We start from the raw sequence: 15,858 nt of genomic DNA on the forward strand, positions 1-15,858 counted from the left end.
GAAAGAGGCCCGGGCGACTTAACGAGCAGCCGAGAGCAGCGCACCCGCGGCGCCCCTGCACCTCGGCGGCGCCCCTGCACCTCGGCGGCCTGTGGTCTCCTGCATCCCGCCCGGTGTCCGCATCCTCCCCTCCCGGGCCCCGCGCCCCGATGGCTGCGCCCCGGCCCCAGAGCTCCCTGCGCGGAGCCCTCTGCAGGCAGCTGCTCCTGACCCTCGTGGTGAGTGGAGCCCGGGTGGGGTGGGACCTACCCAGAGTCGAGATGGAGCAGGGGGTGGTGGAGGATGGGCCGTGGTCCTGCGGGGGGACCGATGCGGGCGAAGACGACCGAAAGGGGACGTCCGCCTCTGCTCAATCTTGCGGGGGCACGGACGAGCCAAATTCGGGCTCGGTGGGATGAGGAGAGGAAACGCGTCCTAGCGAGACGCACCCGGACCGAGGTTTTTATTTGGGACTTATTCGACTGTTTGAACACGGGCTGGGCTCTGGTTTCGCTGAGCTCCCTTTTGCGCCGCCGCGAGTGGTCCGGGGTCGGGGTTCGCGCTCCCTTCTTGGCTCCTGGTGATGGTGGTGGGGGTAGGTTTGGGTAGAGAGGGAAGAAGAGTGTTTGGTTAGGTTTCTGAGGATCCCTGAGTGAGTTACAGGGCGTTACTGGTGGCTCAGACGGGTAAAGAATCTGCCTGCAATGCTCGAGACTCGGGAATCTATCCCGGGGTCGGGAAAACCCCCTGGAGATGGCAATGGCAACCCACTCCAGCATTCTTGCCTGGAGAATTCATGGACAGAGGAGTCTTGTGGGCTACAGTCCATGGGGTTTGTTGCAAAGAATCGGACACGGAGTGAGTTACTCCGGGGTCCCTTGGGATGGGGACATTGGTGGGTGGAGGGGTTGGAGCGGTGTCCCTGGGTCCCGGGGTTGACTTACCCCTGAAAAGCGGCTTCCAGGTTTTGCCTCGTTTGATGGCTATTCAGTAACTCACCGGAGTGGTCCACCCCCGTGAGCCACCCGGCTTGGGGCAGAGTGTACCTGGGGCGTCAGAGGGTGGACAGCTGAATTAGGGTTGGAGGTTGGGGTTCGGTGGTGTGTTTGGGGAGTGGGGTAGGGTAGAGCAGAGCAGATAGAATCAGACTGAGAGGAATGTTGGGGTAGGAGTGTGGGGTTGGGTGGCACTTTGTCCCGGTGCAAGGAGGATTGCACAAGTCTAGAACCCAGCCTGGGGTCTTTTGTGCCCGGGATACCTGAGACCCAAGATGAGATTCACCCGGAGAGGAAGTTTGGGACGATTCTCGAACTCGGGAGACACAAAGCAAAAAGTGGGGACTCCTGATGGTGTGATCCCGCTGAGCTGCGTTCTGGGCGTGCTCTGGAAAGGAGCCTCGGACCCTCGCCTTCCCAGCGCGTGAGGTCGGGTGGCGAGAGGGACTAGCCTGGCTCGGGAGCCGGTCGACTCAGGCTAGCCAACTAGTGCTTAGTGCTCTTCTGCCCCCAAGCAGGGCGAGTAGGTGCAAGCTTTGTCCTCTGTTTGAATCATCGAGCTACGAATAAAGGATTGGTAGCTATGATCTAACATATATTTATGGACAAAGCATCGCATAAATGGGCACGTTGATCTGCCTGGCAGCTATTCCAAAAAAAAAAAAATGAGCTGATGACAGGACTCTTTACATACGAGAGCTGCTCTCAGAGTGTGCTCTTTTCTGATATATTTTAAAGCGTTTCCAGCTAATCTGTCTAAAAGCGTGAATTTAGTGTTTCGTGGTTTCTCTGAGAAAGGAGTTCGGGAACAGAGAGAAGAAACTGTGGAGGTGCTGTGTTCCCAAGATTTCCCGTGTATTCGCTGGAGGGGAGGGAGTGGTATTGGAGGAACTGTCTGGGTGGCAGGGGGTGGCGGATCGGGTGTTGGGATGTGGCAAGACAAGATAGTGCCTGTATCTAAACAGAGATAACATCAGCTTTAGTATATGATTTTCTTGTTTAGGATTATTTTTAAAAAGAATTTCCTAAAGATTAGATTAAATGATATCTTGGCTTCCCTGACCAGGGATGAAGCCCACACCGGCTGCATGGGAAGAGAAGTCAGCCACTAGACCACCAGGATAGTCCTGAGACTCTTTGTTGACCATCTTATGTCTGTATTTCCTTTTGACTCCCAGGACCTCTCCACTTTTCAGTTTAATATTTAAGGGCATAGCATTTTGGAAACGCAACTTTCATTTTATGGAATCCTTAATGGCGCTCTGAAAGACAATCCCTTGTTTAAAGTGAGAGCCCTTCAGAGAGTTCTTTAACACAGAACTGAAACTTTTGACGTATTCACTTTCCCATGTAGCTGCCCCGTAGTTTGTGGGATCTACCTTTTTCACTTTTCTCTTCTGAATCTGCATCCCTGTCCCACCCTTCTAGCCTCAGTATACTTTGTGTGTGCTCTAAACTGCTATTTAACGCACTTAGTGGCTCAGTCGTGTCCGACTCTTTGACCCCAGGAACTGGAACCCACCAGGCTTCTCTGTCCATGGGGATTCTCCAGGCAAGAATACTGGAGTGGGTTGTCTTGCCCTCCTCCAGGGGATCTTCTCAACCCAAGGATCAAACCCAGGTCCCCTGCATTGCAGACAGATTCTTTAACTTCTGAGCTACCACGGAAGCCCCTAAACTGCTACAATTAACTGCAAATCCTAATCATGTTTCCTTACACATATACAAAGAAGGGGGCTGGTGGGGAAGGGAAGAAAGGAGAGGGAGAATCTAGAAAAGAACCATGTCAGATCTTCCTATTACTACTGAAAGAACTGAGTGTCTCTTAAAATGTTTCTCCTTTTAATGTAACACAAATTGTTAGGAATGGTGAAAACTAATTCGTATTAGCTCAGTTGCTCAGATGTCTTATTCTCTATTATAAATAATGAGATCCTTTTACATGTATATTTAATGTGTTTGCCATATCAAATCCACTTTGGGAATTAAATTTTCTATTCTATATTATACATAGTGTGTACTTGGACATGGTTAATTTATCATTTGCTAAAAGGGCTCTTCAAAAGGAATTAAAATAGCATTTTCCTTTATAACATACTTTCCCCCTTGAAGTATGTGGAATTCTACCTGCAACCTATGTTGACAACCTATGTGTGCTGTGTCCTTTCCCAGAATTTATAGCATTAAATAATGAGAATAATATGACTCCTTTCCCACACTTTTTGTTTATTGCTGTTCTTGATAACATTTGACATATTCACCTTTTTAAGATAAAAGTGAGTATAATACTATTATCTTTTGCATTGGAGGGAAAAAAAGCTTAGGACAAATAAAGGAGGAGAACTAGCTTATTTCTAAACTGTGTGCTTAGGAAGTCAGAGTTGTATTTATTTACATCAGTGCATCTTTATTTACCTTCTTCAAAGAAGGTTATTGTTATTGGTATTCACACTGAGATACAGCTATATTCCATTGTACTTTCTGAGTCACTAAATATGTGTAAGCCATGCACATTTTTTGGTCCTGTTGTAATCCTTGTGACAGTTGCTATGCCATATATGGTATCTCTGGTGACCTGTGGCTAATTATACTTCCCATTTAGGGTCCCATCTTATGGAGTTTGGATAGAAAGAAATTTAGTAGACTCATCAAATCATTGAGAATATAGAAAGGTAAATCTTACAATTCAAGGTGATAAGAGTTTGAAAGGTAAGATTTCTGTCTTGGAGACAGCCAGTGTTCACAGGAGAAATGATGAATTGGAAATTCTGTGATCTTTATGCTCAAGGAGATATCCTTTATTTTCAGATAGTCTATAAACGCCTATTCTTTGGCTTCTTTTTCCTCTGTTGAGAAAGGTGTCATTTTAGAAAGCCTACTTGTGCATTCACTCTAAAATTGAGCAATAGTACAAAGGTGAAACACTGGCAGGTACACTGTTTTTTTCATTCTCTCTTGGCACTTAGACAGTTCCTTGAGGATTTGATGATTTGTATGATAAGCTTTCTATGATACAATTAATTAAATTTGGACAGTACTGTGAAATGAAACAAATCAATTTATTTTTCCCAAACTAGCATAGACAATACTTTATATTATCATTTTTTAAAAAAATGATACATTAAAAAAATGATACATTTGTTACATTTTAATTTAAAGTTACTTACAACTCTAAGTTCTATCAATCAGATATTTAAAGTTGTTCTAGAGGGTTCCTCATTAAAAGAAATTCTTTTATAACTCAGTCAATCCAGAATTCATTAATATTAACAAATTTTTGTTTTGTATCTTGTATTTTTCATTGGGCAGTCACCAGATATTCTTAAAATACCTTTAAAAGTTTGTCATGTAATGGTGGTTTTATTTTTTTCTACTTTATTTTCAGTAATATATCCAAGTCTCACTAGCATAGCATTACATGTCTTTATATTTCAGGAAACATAGCATGACTGAAATTTATATGTGAATATCATCCTTTGCAATATCTGTCCCTTATATTAGGGCATCTCTGATAGCTCTGCTGCTGCTGCTAAGTCGCTTCAGTCATGTCCGACTCTGTGCGACCCCATAGACGGCAGCCCATCAGGCTCCCCCGCCCCTGGGATTCTCCTGGCAAGAACACGAGTGGGTTGCCATTTCCTTCTCCAATGCATGAAAGTGAAAAGTGAAAGGGAAGTTGCTCAGTCGTGTCCGACCCTTAGCGATTCCATGGACTGCAGCGTACCAGGCTCCTCTATCCATGGGATTTTCCAGGCAAGAGTACTGGAGTGGGGTGCCATTGCCTTCAGATGGTAAAAAATCTGCCTGCAATACAGGAAACCCTGGTTGGATTCTTGGGTCGGGAAGATCCCCTGGAGAGGGGATACGCTACCCACTCCAGTATTCTTGGGTTTCCCTTGTGGCTCAGCTGGTAAAGAATCCGCCTGCAATGCAGGAGACCTGTGTTTGATCCCTGGGTTGGGAAGATACTCTGGAGAAGGGAAAGGCTATCCCCTCCAGTATTCTGGCCTGGAGAATTCCATGGACTGTATAGTCCATGGGGTTGCAGAAGCGACTTGCACTCACTCTCTCCCCGGAAATCCAATTCGTGCCATAATTTCAACCACTCTCCAGCTACTGCTGACTCCCCGATTTGTATATCTGGCCTTGAGTTGCCCTTAAGTGTAGGTCTATCTGTCTAGCTGTCTTCTGGACCTTTCTGCTTAGATTTCCCGTGTGTGTGTGTGTGCTCAGTCGTGTCTGACTCTTTGTGATCCTTTGGGCTGTAGCCCACCAGGCCCCTCTGTCCATGGGATTCTCTAGGCAAGAACACTGGAGTGGGTTGCCGTTTCCTCTAGGTGGAATCTTCCTGACCCAGGGGTCGAACCTGCATCTCCTGAGTCTCCAGCATTACAGGTGAATTCTTTACCAATGAGCCATCAGGGAAGCCACTCTGCTTCCACTAGATTTCCCACAGGAATATGGAATTTAATATACACCAGACAAAACTCATTTTTTTTCACCATTTTTGCCATCCTTGCTAGTATTCTGCTCCTCAAGGAACTGCTCTCTTCCTATATTGGTTGGTGTTACTTCTGTCTGCTCATCTACTTTATCTATTCTATATTATAAATGGTACGTACTTGGACATGGTTAATATATCATTTGCTAAAAGGGCTTGTCAAAGGAATTAAAATAGCATTTTCCTTTATAGGATACTTTTCACCTTGAATTAATTGTACATCATTTCCGGTGATGTTTATTATACAGAGACAAAGACGAATGACCTGCTGCTATATATCCAGCATGGATAAATTACACAGCATAATTCATGCAAAGAAATCAAGTTGCTTACAATTAGTGTATGACTATATATATGTAAGGCTTAAAATTGATAAAATGAACCAGTCTTCTTTAGGGGTACATACACATGGGATACAATTAAGTGGAAGTAGGGACGTAAATGATTTACCGAAATAAGAAATCATCCGTTAGAGTTTACTTGAATTTGGAGAGGTCCCTCCATCAGGGAAGAAAATGCAATTGGGGAGAGTTAAATAGGAACTTTGAAAATAATAGTAATGTTTTATTTCTAAAACTTTATAACTTTAAGGCAAACTATAACTTTAAGGCAAGTGCCCTAGTGTTTTTTTTATTTTTTATTAAAATACATGTGTAGTTAGAATATATCTTAAGAGGGACAGTTTTTTAAAAAATGAAACAAACAATATAGAGGATTAACAAAACCAAACACTATTATTTGAAAGTACAGACAAACCTGCTACAATTGCATAAGTGAAAAATAGAAAAGGCATAGATACAACAATATTAGGAATAAAAACAGTCACATTTATGGAGAGGATAGAAGTTTTAACAAATACATAATAATATTTATGTATTATTCTAGCTAATCTGAAAAGAGACAAAATAGGCAATTTTCTACAAGGTAAAAATTGCCAACATTGACTTGAAGAGGTGTACAAATTCTAAATAGACTTATAAAGACACTGAACTGGAAGCCAAATACCTCCACTTACACACACCCTCATATCCATCAAGCCTAGACCTGTGTGATAGGTGAATTCTTCCACAAATTTATGGAACAGATAACCTCTACCTTTTATAAATTGTTTCAAAAAATAGGAAAAAAAAACCCCTGGAACTCTCCCTAACTCATTTTATGAAGATGGTATGAAAAATAAGTAGAACCCTGATCTCTCTTATGATCAAGCATTTTAAATATTAAAATAAATGGCAGCAAACCAGACCAATAATGTATTTTTAAGAACATAAAGGCCTGTTTATGGAATTTCAGTTCTCTTCCATTCATCTATATGTTTATCCTTATACTAGTACCACTCTGCCTTGATTATTGTATTTTTGTAGTAAGTTTTGAAATTGGGAAAATTTTCAACTTTGTTCTTTTCTAGGTTAATTTGGGTCTTTCAGTGCTCTGAATTTCCTCAAGGATTGATTTTCAATTTCTGCAAAAAAAAAAAAAAAACCTATTTGGGATTTTGATAGGAGTGCCTTGAATCTGCCAGATGAATTTTGGAAATATGTGTTTTGACCTATGAAGAGGGGTTTTCTATTGCAAATGAAATTGTTTGCTTGCTTTTGGTTTCGAATTCTTTTCATTGCTAGTGGACAGGAATGCAATCAGTTTTTGTGTGTTAACCTTGTATTCTGCAACCTTGCTGAAACGATTTATTATTTTTGATAGTCTTTTAGTGGATTCCTTAGGATTTTCTATGTGTAATACAAGATCATATTATTTGAAAATAGAAACTATCTTGCTTCTTCTTTCCCAATCTGGATGCCTTTTATTGTGTGTGTGTGTGTGTGTGTGTGTATCTGCCCTGGCTAGAAGCTAGAAGCCCCAGTACAATGTTGAATAGAAGTGATGAGAGCAGGCATCATCTTCTTGTTTCTTCTGTCAGAGGAAAGCATTCAGTCTTTCTCTGTTAATCATGATGTGTTTCTTAGATGCTCTTTATCATGTTGAGCAACTTCTCTTCTATTCCTAGTTTGTTGGAAAATTTTAAATTGTAAATCAGTGTTGGATTTTGTCAATAGCTTGCCCCTATTGAGGTGATCATATGGCTTTGTTCTTAATTCTTAAAAAAACAAACAAACAAACCTACTTTACTGAGGTGAAATGGACACACAAAAAGCTGTTCATATCAAAGCATACCCCCTGATGAGCTTGGTAATAAGTATCTAGCTGCAAGATCATCACGCTGTATACCATAAGCATATCCATTACCTCCAAGTTTTCTCTTGCCTTCTTCACTTATTGTTATATTTTATTTTGGTAAGAACACTTAAGTTTTATCCCCTTAGCAAAAATTTTAGTATACAATACAGTATTGTTAACAGTAGGCACTATGCTATACAGGAAATCTCTAGGATTTATTTATTTTGCATATATAAAACTTTGTTCTCTATTCTATACTGTATTAATGTGACCAATTTTTCCCTTAGGTCTTCAGCTTTGCTTGTGAAGCCTGCAAAAAGGAGACATTTATTATACCTTACAAACTTGAGGCAGACAAAATGATTGGCAGAGGTGAGAACTTTCAAAACAATGTTTTTAAAACAGAAATGTAATTTACTTATGCTGGAAAGAGTGTATTATCCAATCTTTGCTTTTGGAATTAGCCTGAACGTATATATAATTAGATATAATTCAAGATATGTTAAAATATATGTTCTGTTCTTTATAACCCTATAGAATTCTGTCATCGATTCTAAGGCAAATGTTCTAATCCATGCTTTTGTAGTCATTTATGTTTTAACAGTAAAAATTATGTGAATAATTATATGTAGAATGTAGCCCTTTCATTACTCCAGGATCCAAGCATTTGAGAGACATAGGTAAGGAGCTCAGAGAGTCGGGCAGAATTTTTACCAATGCTATAGCTGCAGTGAGAAATATGACATGGTGTGCTGTTCCTTTCAAAACTGGGTTTATCAGTCATTTGCCCAGTGAGAAGTTGCTGCTGCTGCTGCTGCTGCTGCTGCTAAGTCGCTTCAGTCGTGTTCGACTCTGTGCGACCCCACAGACGGTAGCCCACTAGGCTCCTCTGTCTCTGGGATTCTCCAGGCAAGATTACCAGAGTGGGTTGCCATTTCCTTCTCTAATGCATGAAAGTGAAAAGCGAAAGTGAAGTCGTTCAGTCGTGTCCGACTCTTAGCGACCCCATGGACTGCAGCCTACCAGGCTCCTCTGTCCATGGGATTTTCCAGGCAAGAGTGCTGGAGTGGGGTGCCATTGCCTTCGCCGCAGTGAGAAGTTGGAGAACCTCAAACTTTCCCAACAACCAGGCAGCTCTGTTCAGATGGAATTTCTCCATGGAACAGGAAGTACTGGAAGAAAATATCATGATTTTGTTGAGAGATACAGCTTGTCCCAGAGATACCAAATTTACTTTTTCAAAAAGCGTCCCATTCCTGGGAAGGAAGAAAAGAAAGGATGTAAAGAAATGTCAGGGGTGTTCCTCTAGGGAAATGGACCAGAGTTTATCACTCTGGTAAAAATGTGAACAGAAGGGAAATAAATCATCACTTCTAAAGATATTTAGTTTTCTTTCTTTCTTTTTTTTTTTTTTTGACTTAACGTTTCCATCTGTGACAGATTTGAATTAAAGTGAAAACACTACACATGGGTAACATATGAATTCTTTGAGAGGATATTACTTAAGTGGGTATTAGAATATCACTTTGGTTTCTGTTAAGGCAGATAAGTGGAAGAATGGGATGTATTTGATACTTTTAGATATGATATTGAAACACTGGTATGAGACTTGTATTTTATAACTTTGCACTTGGGAAAATTCCCAGGGAGAGAAGCATTTCAGAATTTCAGTAGGAAGCCCCAGAAAGAAAGGAACAACACAAAGAGAACCGCGGTCCCCAGGGGAGTTAGTGAGGTTGGGGTGGGGCAGGAAGAATTTAAAGATTTTTCGTATTTGACTATTTGCCGAATCCATATACTCTGTCACTCTTTGAGTTCCTGTGTATAATTTCTGGCTGAAGACAGGTGTATCTTAGAAGACTTACTATGTTGTTAAGAAAAGCTCTTCTGTTTGTTTATCCAGGTGTGCGTGTGTGTGTGTGTGTGGGTGTGCAGTTCAGCTTTGTCCTGATTGCAACATGCATATGTCTTCAATAGGAAGATCATTTTCATAAGCCTTTTAGAAGAATATAAAAGTTTTAAGTACCTTATTTAAACAAATATGCAATCCAGAATTATCATTTTTAACAGAAGAAGAATGATCACTTTTAAAAAGTACGTGTAAAGAAGCTGGCTAAAATATTTGCTAAATGAAGGCTGATTGGTTCATTTCATTCCACTTCAGGGTTTTGAAGAAGATTGTATATATTATTAGAACATTCCTCCCCCCCCCCCCTTTTTGCATGTGTTTCTTACTTTACAACTTGAAAATTCTTACTTGCAGTTAATTTGAAAGAGTGCCTTGGGTCTGTAGACCACATCCAGTCCAGTGATCCTGATTTCAGAGTTCTGGAAGATGGGTCAGTATACACAGCCCACGCCGTTGTGTTGTCTGATGAGAAAAGATCTTTCACCATACGGCTCTCTGACACAAAGAAACAGACACAGAAAGAGATTCTTGTGCTCCTGGAATATCAGAAGAAGGTATTCAAAGTCCATTGATATTTTCAGGCGTGTTTTTCTTCTCATTTAAATGCTCTCATTAAACATTGCAAAGAAAAGGATAAATAAGATTTATCTTCCTCTTCTTTTTTTCCCCTTTCTGTTTGCTTTCCCTTCCTCCCTGTCTCCTTTTCTCCCTCCTCTTCCCCTCTCGACATTGGTTAGACATTGACTTTGGATCTGGCTTTATTGGATCTAATGGCACCTCTCTGGGAAGGCTTCTTCCACCTCCAAAGTCTACTTGCTTTTGCCTGCCTGCGTCGGTTTGGTAATCCCTCTGTTGCAGCCTTGGTAATTTTTTATTAGTGCAAACAACCTATCCACAGTTGTTAAGGACATGAGTCAATCTTTGTTACCTCTGTTACTACTGCTCAGTTACCCCTGACCCAGAGTCAATAGGTACATTTTAAATTAAGGCTAAGTGCAGTAGTTCCCAGTGATTTCAAGTGCCACAGTCATTCTGATGTTAAAATAGGATGGAAATCCTGTAGTATGTATGTGTCTGAACGGTATTAGCTGTCAGCCAGTGATTATTCACTGTAGTTCCAGATTCTACATCAAGAGGAAGGCTGTAGTGAATTACAACTAATCATTGTGAAGTGTATTATATTAATGAAAAAAGTCACTTAAATTAATAAATGTATGCTTAACACTTTAATAATTGCTTAATGTATTATTAATTAATTCTCAGGAAATACCGCATCTTCCTTACTATACCATGAAATGAAATGGAAATCACTAAAAACTCCAATAGAACTTTCAACAATGATGGAAATGTTCTATAATCTGCACTGTGTGATATGGTCACCCAACATTAATTAATTAATGACTACTGACAATTATCATGTGACTAGTGCAACTGAAGAATGGAATATATGCTTTACTTAATCCTAATTAACTTAAATGGTCACATGTGGCTGTGGCTTCCTTATTGGACAGTGGAGTTAGAGTGTTTAGGCAATGAAGAAAATGCATGAGCTCACTCTGGTTCACCTGAGAGTATGAGGTTTTAGCAGAAAGAACAAGTAAGAGCTGTCTATAGCTTGTTAGAAAGAGGATGCATTCTCTGTTTCATTTTGGGACAGAACAGAAAGAACTGAAAGTACAGTGATGATTTTCCTAATCTGAAAGTTTGGTCAGGATTAATATAGAAATGTATACAAACGGAAATTCTTTGGTTCATGAAACCTTTAAACTCTGGTTACATTTTTTCAACCTAATTCAGAGAAGATCGTATTATCTAGTCTTTAGGTTCAGCATGCACATACTGGAGACTGGTCCATCTACTGTTTTACAATGAAGTAGGCTGTGATACTTTTTGTTTAAAATTGTTAATTGTCTTTCTCTCAATTCAGGTATTGAGGAAAAGACACACTAAAGAAACTGTTCTCAGGCGTTCCAAAAGGAGATGGGCGCCTATTCCCTGCTCAATGCAGGAGAATTCCCTGGGACCTTTCCCCTTGTTCCTTCAACAGGTAGGTTTTCCATTCCTTCTGACTGGGATTGCTTTAGTTCCAAGAGTCTGTTTTGTTCAGGTTTTAGTAATTCTTTAAACATTTAAAAATCAACAGATTTGAAGATATTCATGAAGAGTAAAATCACTAAAAAATTAATAATGAGAAAAACTAGAACATCACTAAAAACTAATAATTATAATATGGTAAAGACTCTGAAGCCATTAAATGATCTTTATTAGTTAATTCATTCATTTAGCAGCTGGCTATTGAGAACCTACTCTGTCCTGTCGAAAGCACTGCTCTAAGTACTTAAGCTAGAGATACATTTAGTCATTTGGGCTTCCCAGGTGGTGCTAGAAGTAAAGAAACTGCCTGCCAGTGCAGGAGAGTTAAGAGATATGGGTTTGATCCTTGGGTTGGGAAGATCCTTTGGAGAAGGGCTTGACAACCCATTCCAGTATTCTTGCCTGGAGAATCCCATGGACAGAGGAGCCTGGCAGGTTACAGTCCTTAGGGTCACACAGAGTTGGACACAACTGAAGTGACTTAGCATGGCATGGCCTTTGCTCTCATGACCTTCCCTGGTGGCTCAGATAGTAAAGAATCTGTCTGCAGTGTAGGAGCTGTGGGTTTGATCCATGGGTCAGGGAGATCCCTTGGAGAAGGGAATGGCTACCTACTCTAGTATCCTTGCCTGGAGAATCCCGTGGACAGAGGAGCCTGGAGGGCTACAGTTCATGGGGTCACAAAGAGTTGTATATGACTGAGTGACTAACACTTGCTCTCATGTAGTTTATGAATCTAGTGAGGAAGATAGAAATAGGCAAATGATTGTAACATTAAGTGATAAGCCCTGAGATGGGAATGGATTGGGGTGATCTGAGAATTCATGGGGTGAGTACCATGTCCTGAGATGACAAGTGGTAAAAAACAAAAAGAAGACTTAGAGGGGGAGGCAACTAAGTTCAGTGCTGAAGGCTGGGAGAGTGTTGTGCAGGTAAATTGTTGCAGAAGAAGAAAGAGGGACAGAGGTGGAAGCAAGCATGGTTCCTCATAGGAGCTCTCAAGAGCTTAGTCTTCCTGTGTGTGATGGGAGTGGAACAGGAGATGGGGCAGAAAGGCAGGTAGGGTCCAGCTGGAATGGGCCATTTGTGCTCTGCTGGGCAGTTTAACTTCTTCCTAAAAACAAGTCTTTTTAAAGCAGGGTCAGATTTACTTTTCATAAATGAAAATAAATAATAAGTATGCAATGAAAATAATGACTGAGGTGGAGCTATGGCATGGAGCTCGCCTTTTTCCTTTAAATGTATACTATCATGTGAATTGAATCGCCAGTCTATGTCTGACGCAGGATGCAGCATGCTTGGGGCTGGTGCATGGGGATGACCCAGAAAGATGTTATGGGGAGGGAGGTGGGAGGGGGGTTCATGTTTGGGAATGCATGTAAGAATTAAAGATTTTAAAATTTAAAAAATAAAAAACTAAAAATTAAAAAAAAAAATGTCTATTACTCTGGTCAATGTTTAATGCTAATGGTGACACCTGTGTCCTACTTATTTACGTTTTTAACTATGCTTCCGGTGTCTTTCTCGCTTATAGGAAACTCTACTCAGTGCTGTCCCTTTGTTTCTTCTTTTAGGTAATTGTACTTTAAGCACTGATGAGGCCTATTAAGAAATTGATTTCTGATTATCAAAGTTATAGTGATCAGAGATAATTACGGCCTTAGTACTGTTAAGCCGGTCACCACCTCTCAATCCTCGTTTCCTTGATGTGTGTGTCCATTTGACTTAGCTGACCTCTCCCTTTCTTCATCCAGGACAACGCTCACCCAGCTTTCCACCTTTTTTGCTGGCCACTCCTTCTTGGTATGTCTTGCTGGTTCATCCTCACTCCCACTTCCCCCTATTCCCCACCACCCCAACCTCTGTCTTAAATTTTGGAGAGCTCACCTATGAACCTTGTCTCGTGTTTATTTACATTCATGTTCTCAATGATCTCATCCAGCTTCATTGCTTTAAGTACTTTTTATACACTGGAAACTTAAAACTTCATTATCTCTAGCCCAAAATGCCTAATTAAGATTTCCACCTGGAGGTTAAGTAGACACGCCAAACTTTGCATATAAAAATCAAACATTTGGATTTTCTTATTAAAAAATATCCTCTCTTCTCAATTAATGGCAGCTCCATCCTTTCAGTTGTTACCACAGTAGAGTCTGTTTGGTAAGGTTTTATTGTGGAGAGCATACTTCTCCTTAAGGAATTAATAGATAGGAATTTACTGCGTTTGTGCCAAGTCGTTTCAGTTGTGTTCCACTCTGTGCGACCTGGGCACTGTGTAGCCTGCCAGACTCCTCTGTCCATGGGATTTTCCAGGTAAGAATACTGGAGTGGGTTGCCATTTCCTTCTCCAGGTGAAATAGATGTTGAGCCCCAATTTATCATATCCAACCATTCTTTACAATTAAAATTGTAATTCCTTTATTATTATAGGACAAGAATCTAGCTGTATTTTACTAAGATCTTAAATTATACAGGATAAATATGACAGAGATTAAGTCATTTCATGTCAAAGTATGATCCAGTAAAGAGATTCTAATTTGAGAAATCACCAGGGACCCAGGCTTCTTCCTTTTTAAGCTTGGCCATCCTTCAGGTTCAAGATGGCTCATCCTTCTGTCCAAATGATGGAACACACGCCTCCACTTTTCTAGAGCACAGTCTGAGTCTCACCTCTGTTGGGTTGGCCAAAAGTTCACTTGAGGTTTTCCATGAGATGTTATGGAAAACTCTAACAAACGTTTCTGGCCAGCCCAATATTATTAATTTTTTTTTGCTAAATCCCATTGATCCCTTTTTGCATGATCATACCTAATTGCAAGGGAGATAGAAAAATCTTTCTTCTGGACCATCTTATGCTCAGCTGTAAGTTCTAACATTAAGGAAGACGGGCAGAATAGACATCGGGGAATACTAGCATCCTCTGACTTAGTGACATCCCTGACTTCAGTCTTCACACCACACAGCCAATCCATTGTCAAATCCTGCTGGCTGTATCGTCAGATTCGATCCAGAATCTAACTGTTTTTCACAACTGCTGCTGCCGCCATGCTAGTCTAACAAATAATTCTCTCCCCTGAATTCTTACAGTAACCTTTTTTTTTTAGCAGTAACTTTTAAATAGCCTTCCTGTTTCTTCCCTTCTCACCCAAGTCTAATCTTGACAGAACAGCAAGAATTAGCCTTCTAAAATATAAATTGGATATTGTTGTTTAGTTGCTTAGTCGTGTCTGACTCTGTGAGATGCCATGGACTGTCACCTTGAAGCTTTCTCTGCCCATGAGATGAGATTTCCCAGGCATACTGGCATGGGTTGCCATTTTCTTCTCCAGGGAATCTTCCTGACCCAGCGATGGAACTCGCATCTCCTGCATTGGCAGGGGGATTCTTCACCATGGAGCTACTAGAACTCCAGAAATTGGATATTCCAGTTCCAGTTCAGTCGCTCAGTCGTGTCCGACTGTTTGTGACCCCATGAATCGCAGCACGCCAGGCCTCCCTGTCCATCACCATCTCCCGGAGTTCACTCAGACTCACATCCATTGAGTCAGTGATGCCATCCAGCCATCTCATCCTCGGTCGTCCCCTTCTCCTCCTGCCCCCAATCCCTCCCAGCATCAGAGTCTTTTCCAATGAGTCTTTTCCACCTCGCATGAGGTGTCCAAAGTACTGGAGCTTCAGCTTTAGCATCATTGCTTCCAAAGAAATCCCAAGGCTGGTCTTCAGAATGGACTGGTTGGATCTCCTTGCAGTCCAAGGAACTCTCAAGAGTCTTCTCCAGCACCACAGTTCAAAAGCATCAATTCTTCGGCACTCAGCCTTCTTCACAGTCCAACTCTCACATCCATACATGACCACAGGAAAAACCATAGCCTTGACTAGACGGACCTTAGTCGGCAAAGTAATGTCTCTGCTTTTGAATATACTATCTAGGTTGGTCATAACTTTTCTTCCAAGGAGTAAGCGTCTTTTAATTTCATGGCTGCAATCAGCATCTGCAGTGATTTTGGAGCCCCCCAAAATAAAGTCTGACACTGTTTTCCACTGTTTCCCCATCTATTTCCCATGAAGTGATGGGACTGGATGCCATGATCTTCGTTTTCTGAATGTTGAGCTTTAGGCCAACTTTTTCACTCTCCATTTTCACTTTCATCAAGAGGCTTTTAGCTCCTCTTCACTTTCTGCCATAAGGGTGGTGTCATCTGCAT

General features: G+C 41.2%; 1 protein-coding gene across 2 annotated transcripts in view; it reads left to right on the top strand.

Moving 5' to 3' along the window:
• Positions 1 to 15,858, top strand: part of DSC3 (desmocollin 3) — a 58,993-nt gene continuing 43,135 nt past the window's right edge. For both annotated transcript variants that reach the window (XM_069568954.1, XM_069568955.1), the window contains exons 1-4: positions 1 to 218; positions 7,938 to 8,022; positions 9,914 to 10,113; positions 11,487 to 11,606. In XM_069568954.1, coding sequence (XP_069425055.1) covers positions 150 to 218; positions 7,938 to 8,022; positions 9,914 to 10,113; positions 11,487 to 11,606 — 474 coding nt within the window. In that variant the 5' untranslated portion in view covers positions 1 to 149. The remainder of the gene's footprint in view (positions 219 to 7,937; positions 8,023 to 9,913; positions 10,114 to 11,486; positions 11,607 to 15,858) is intronic.

The sequence above is a fragment of the Ovis canadensis genome, chromosome 23 (genome assembly GCF_042477335.2).
Source record: "Ovis canadensis isolate MfBH-ARS-UI-01 breed Bighorn chromosome 23, ARS-UI_OviCan_v2, whole genome shotgun sequence".
NCBI lineage: Eukaryota > Metazoa > Chordata > Mammalia > Artiodactyla > Bovidae > Ovis > Ovis canadensis.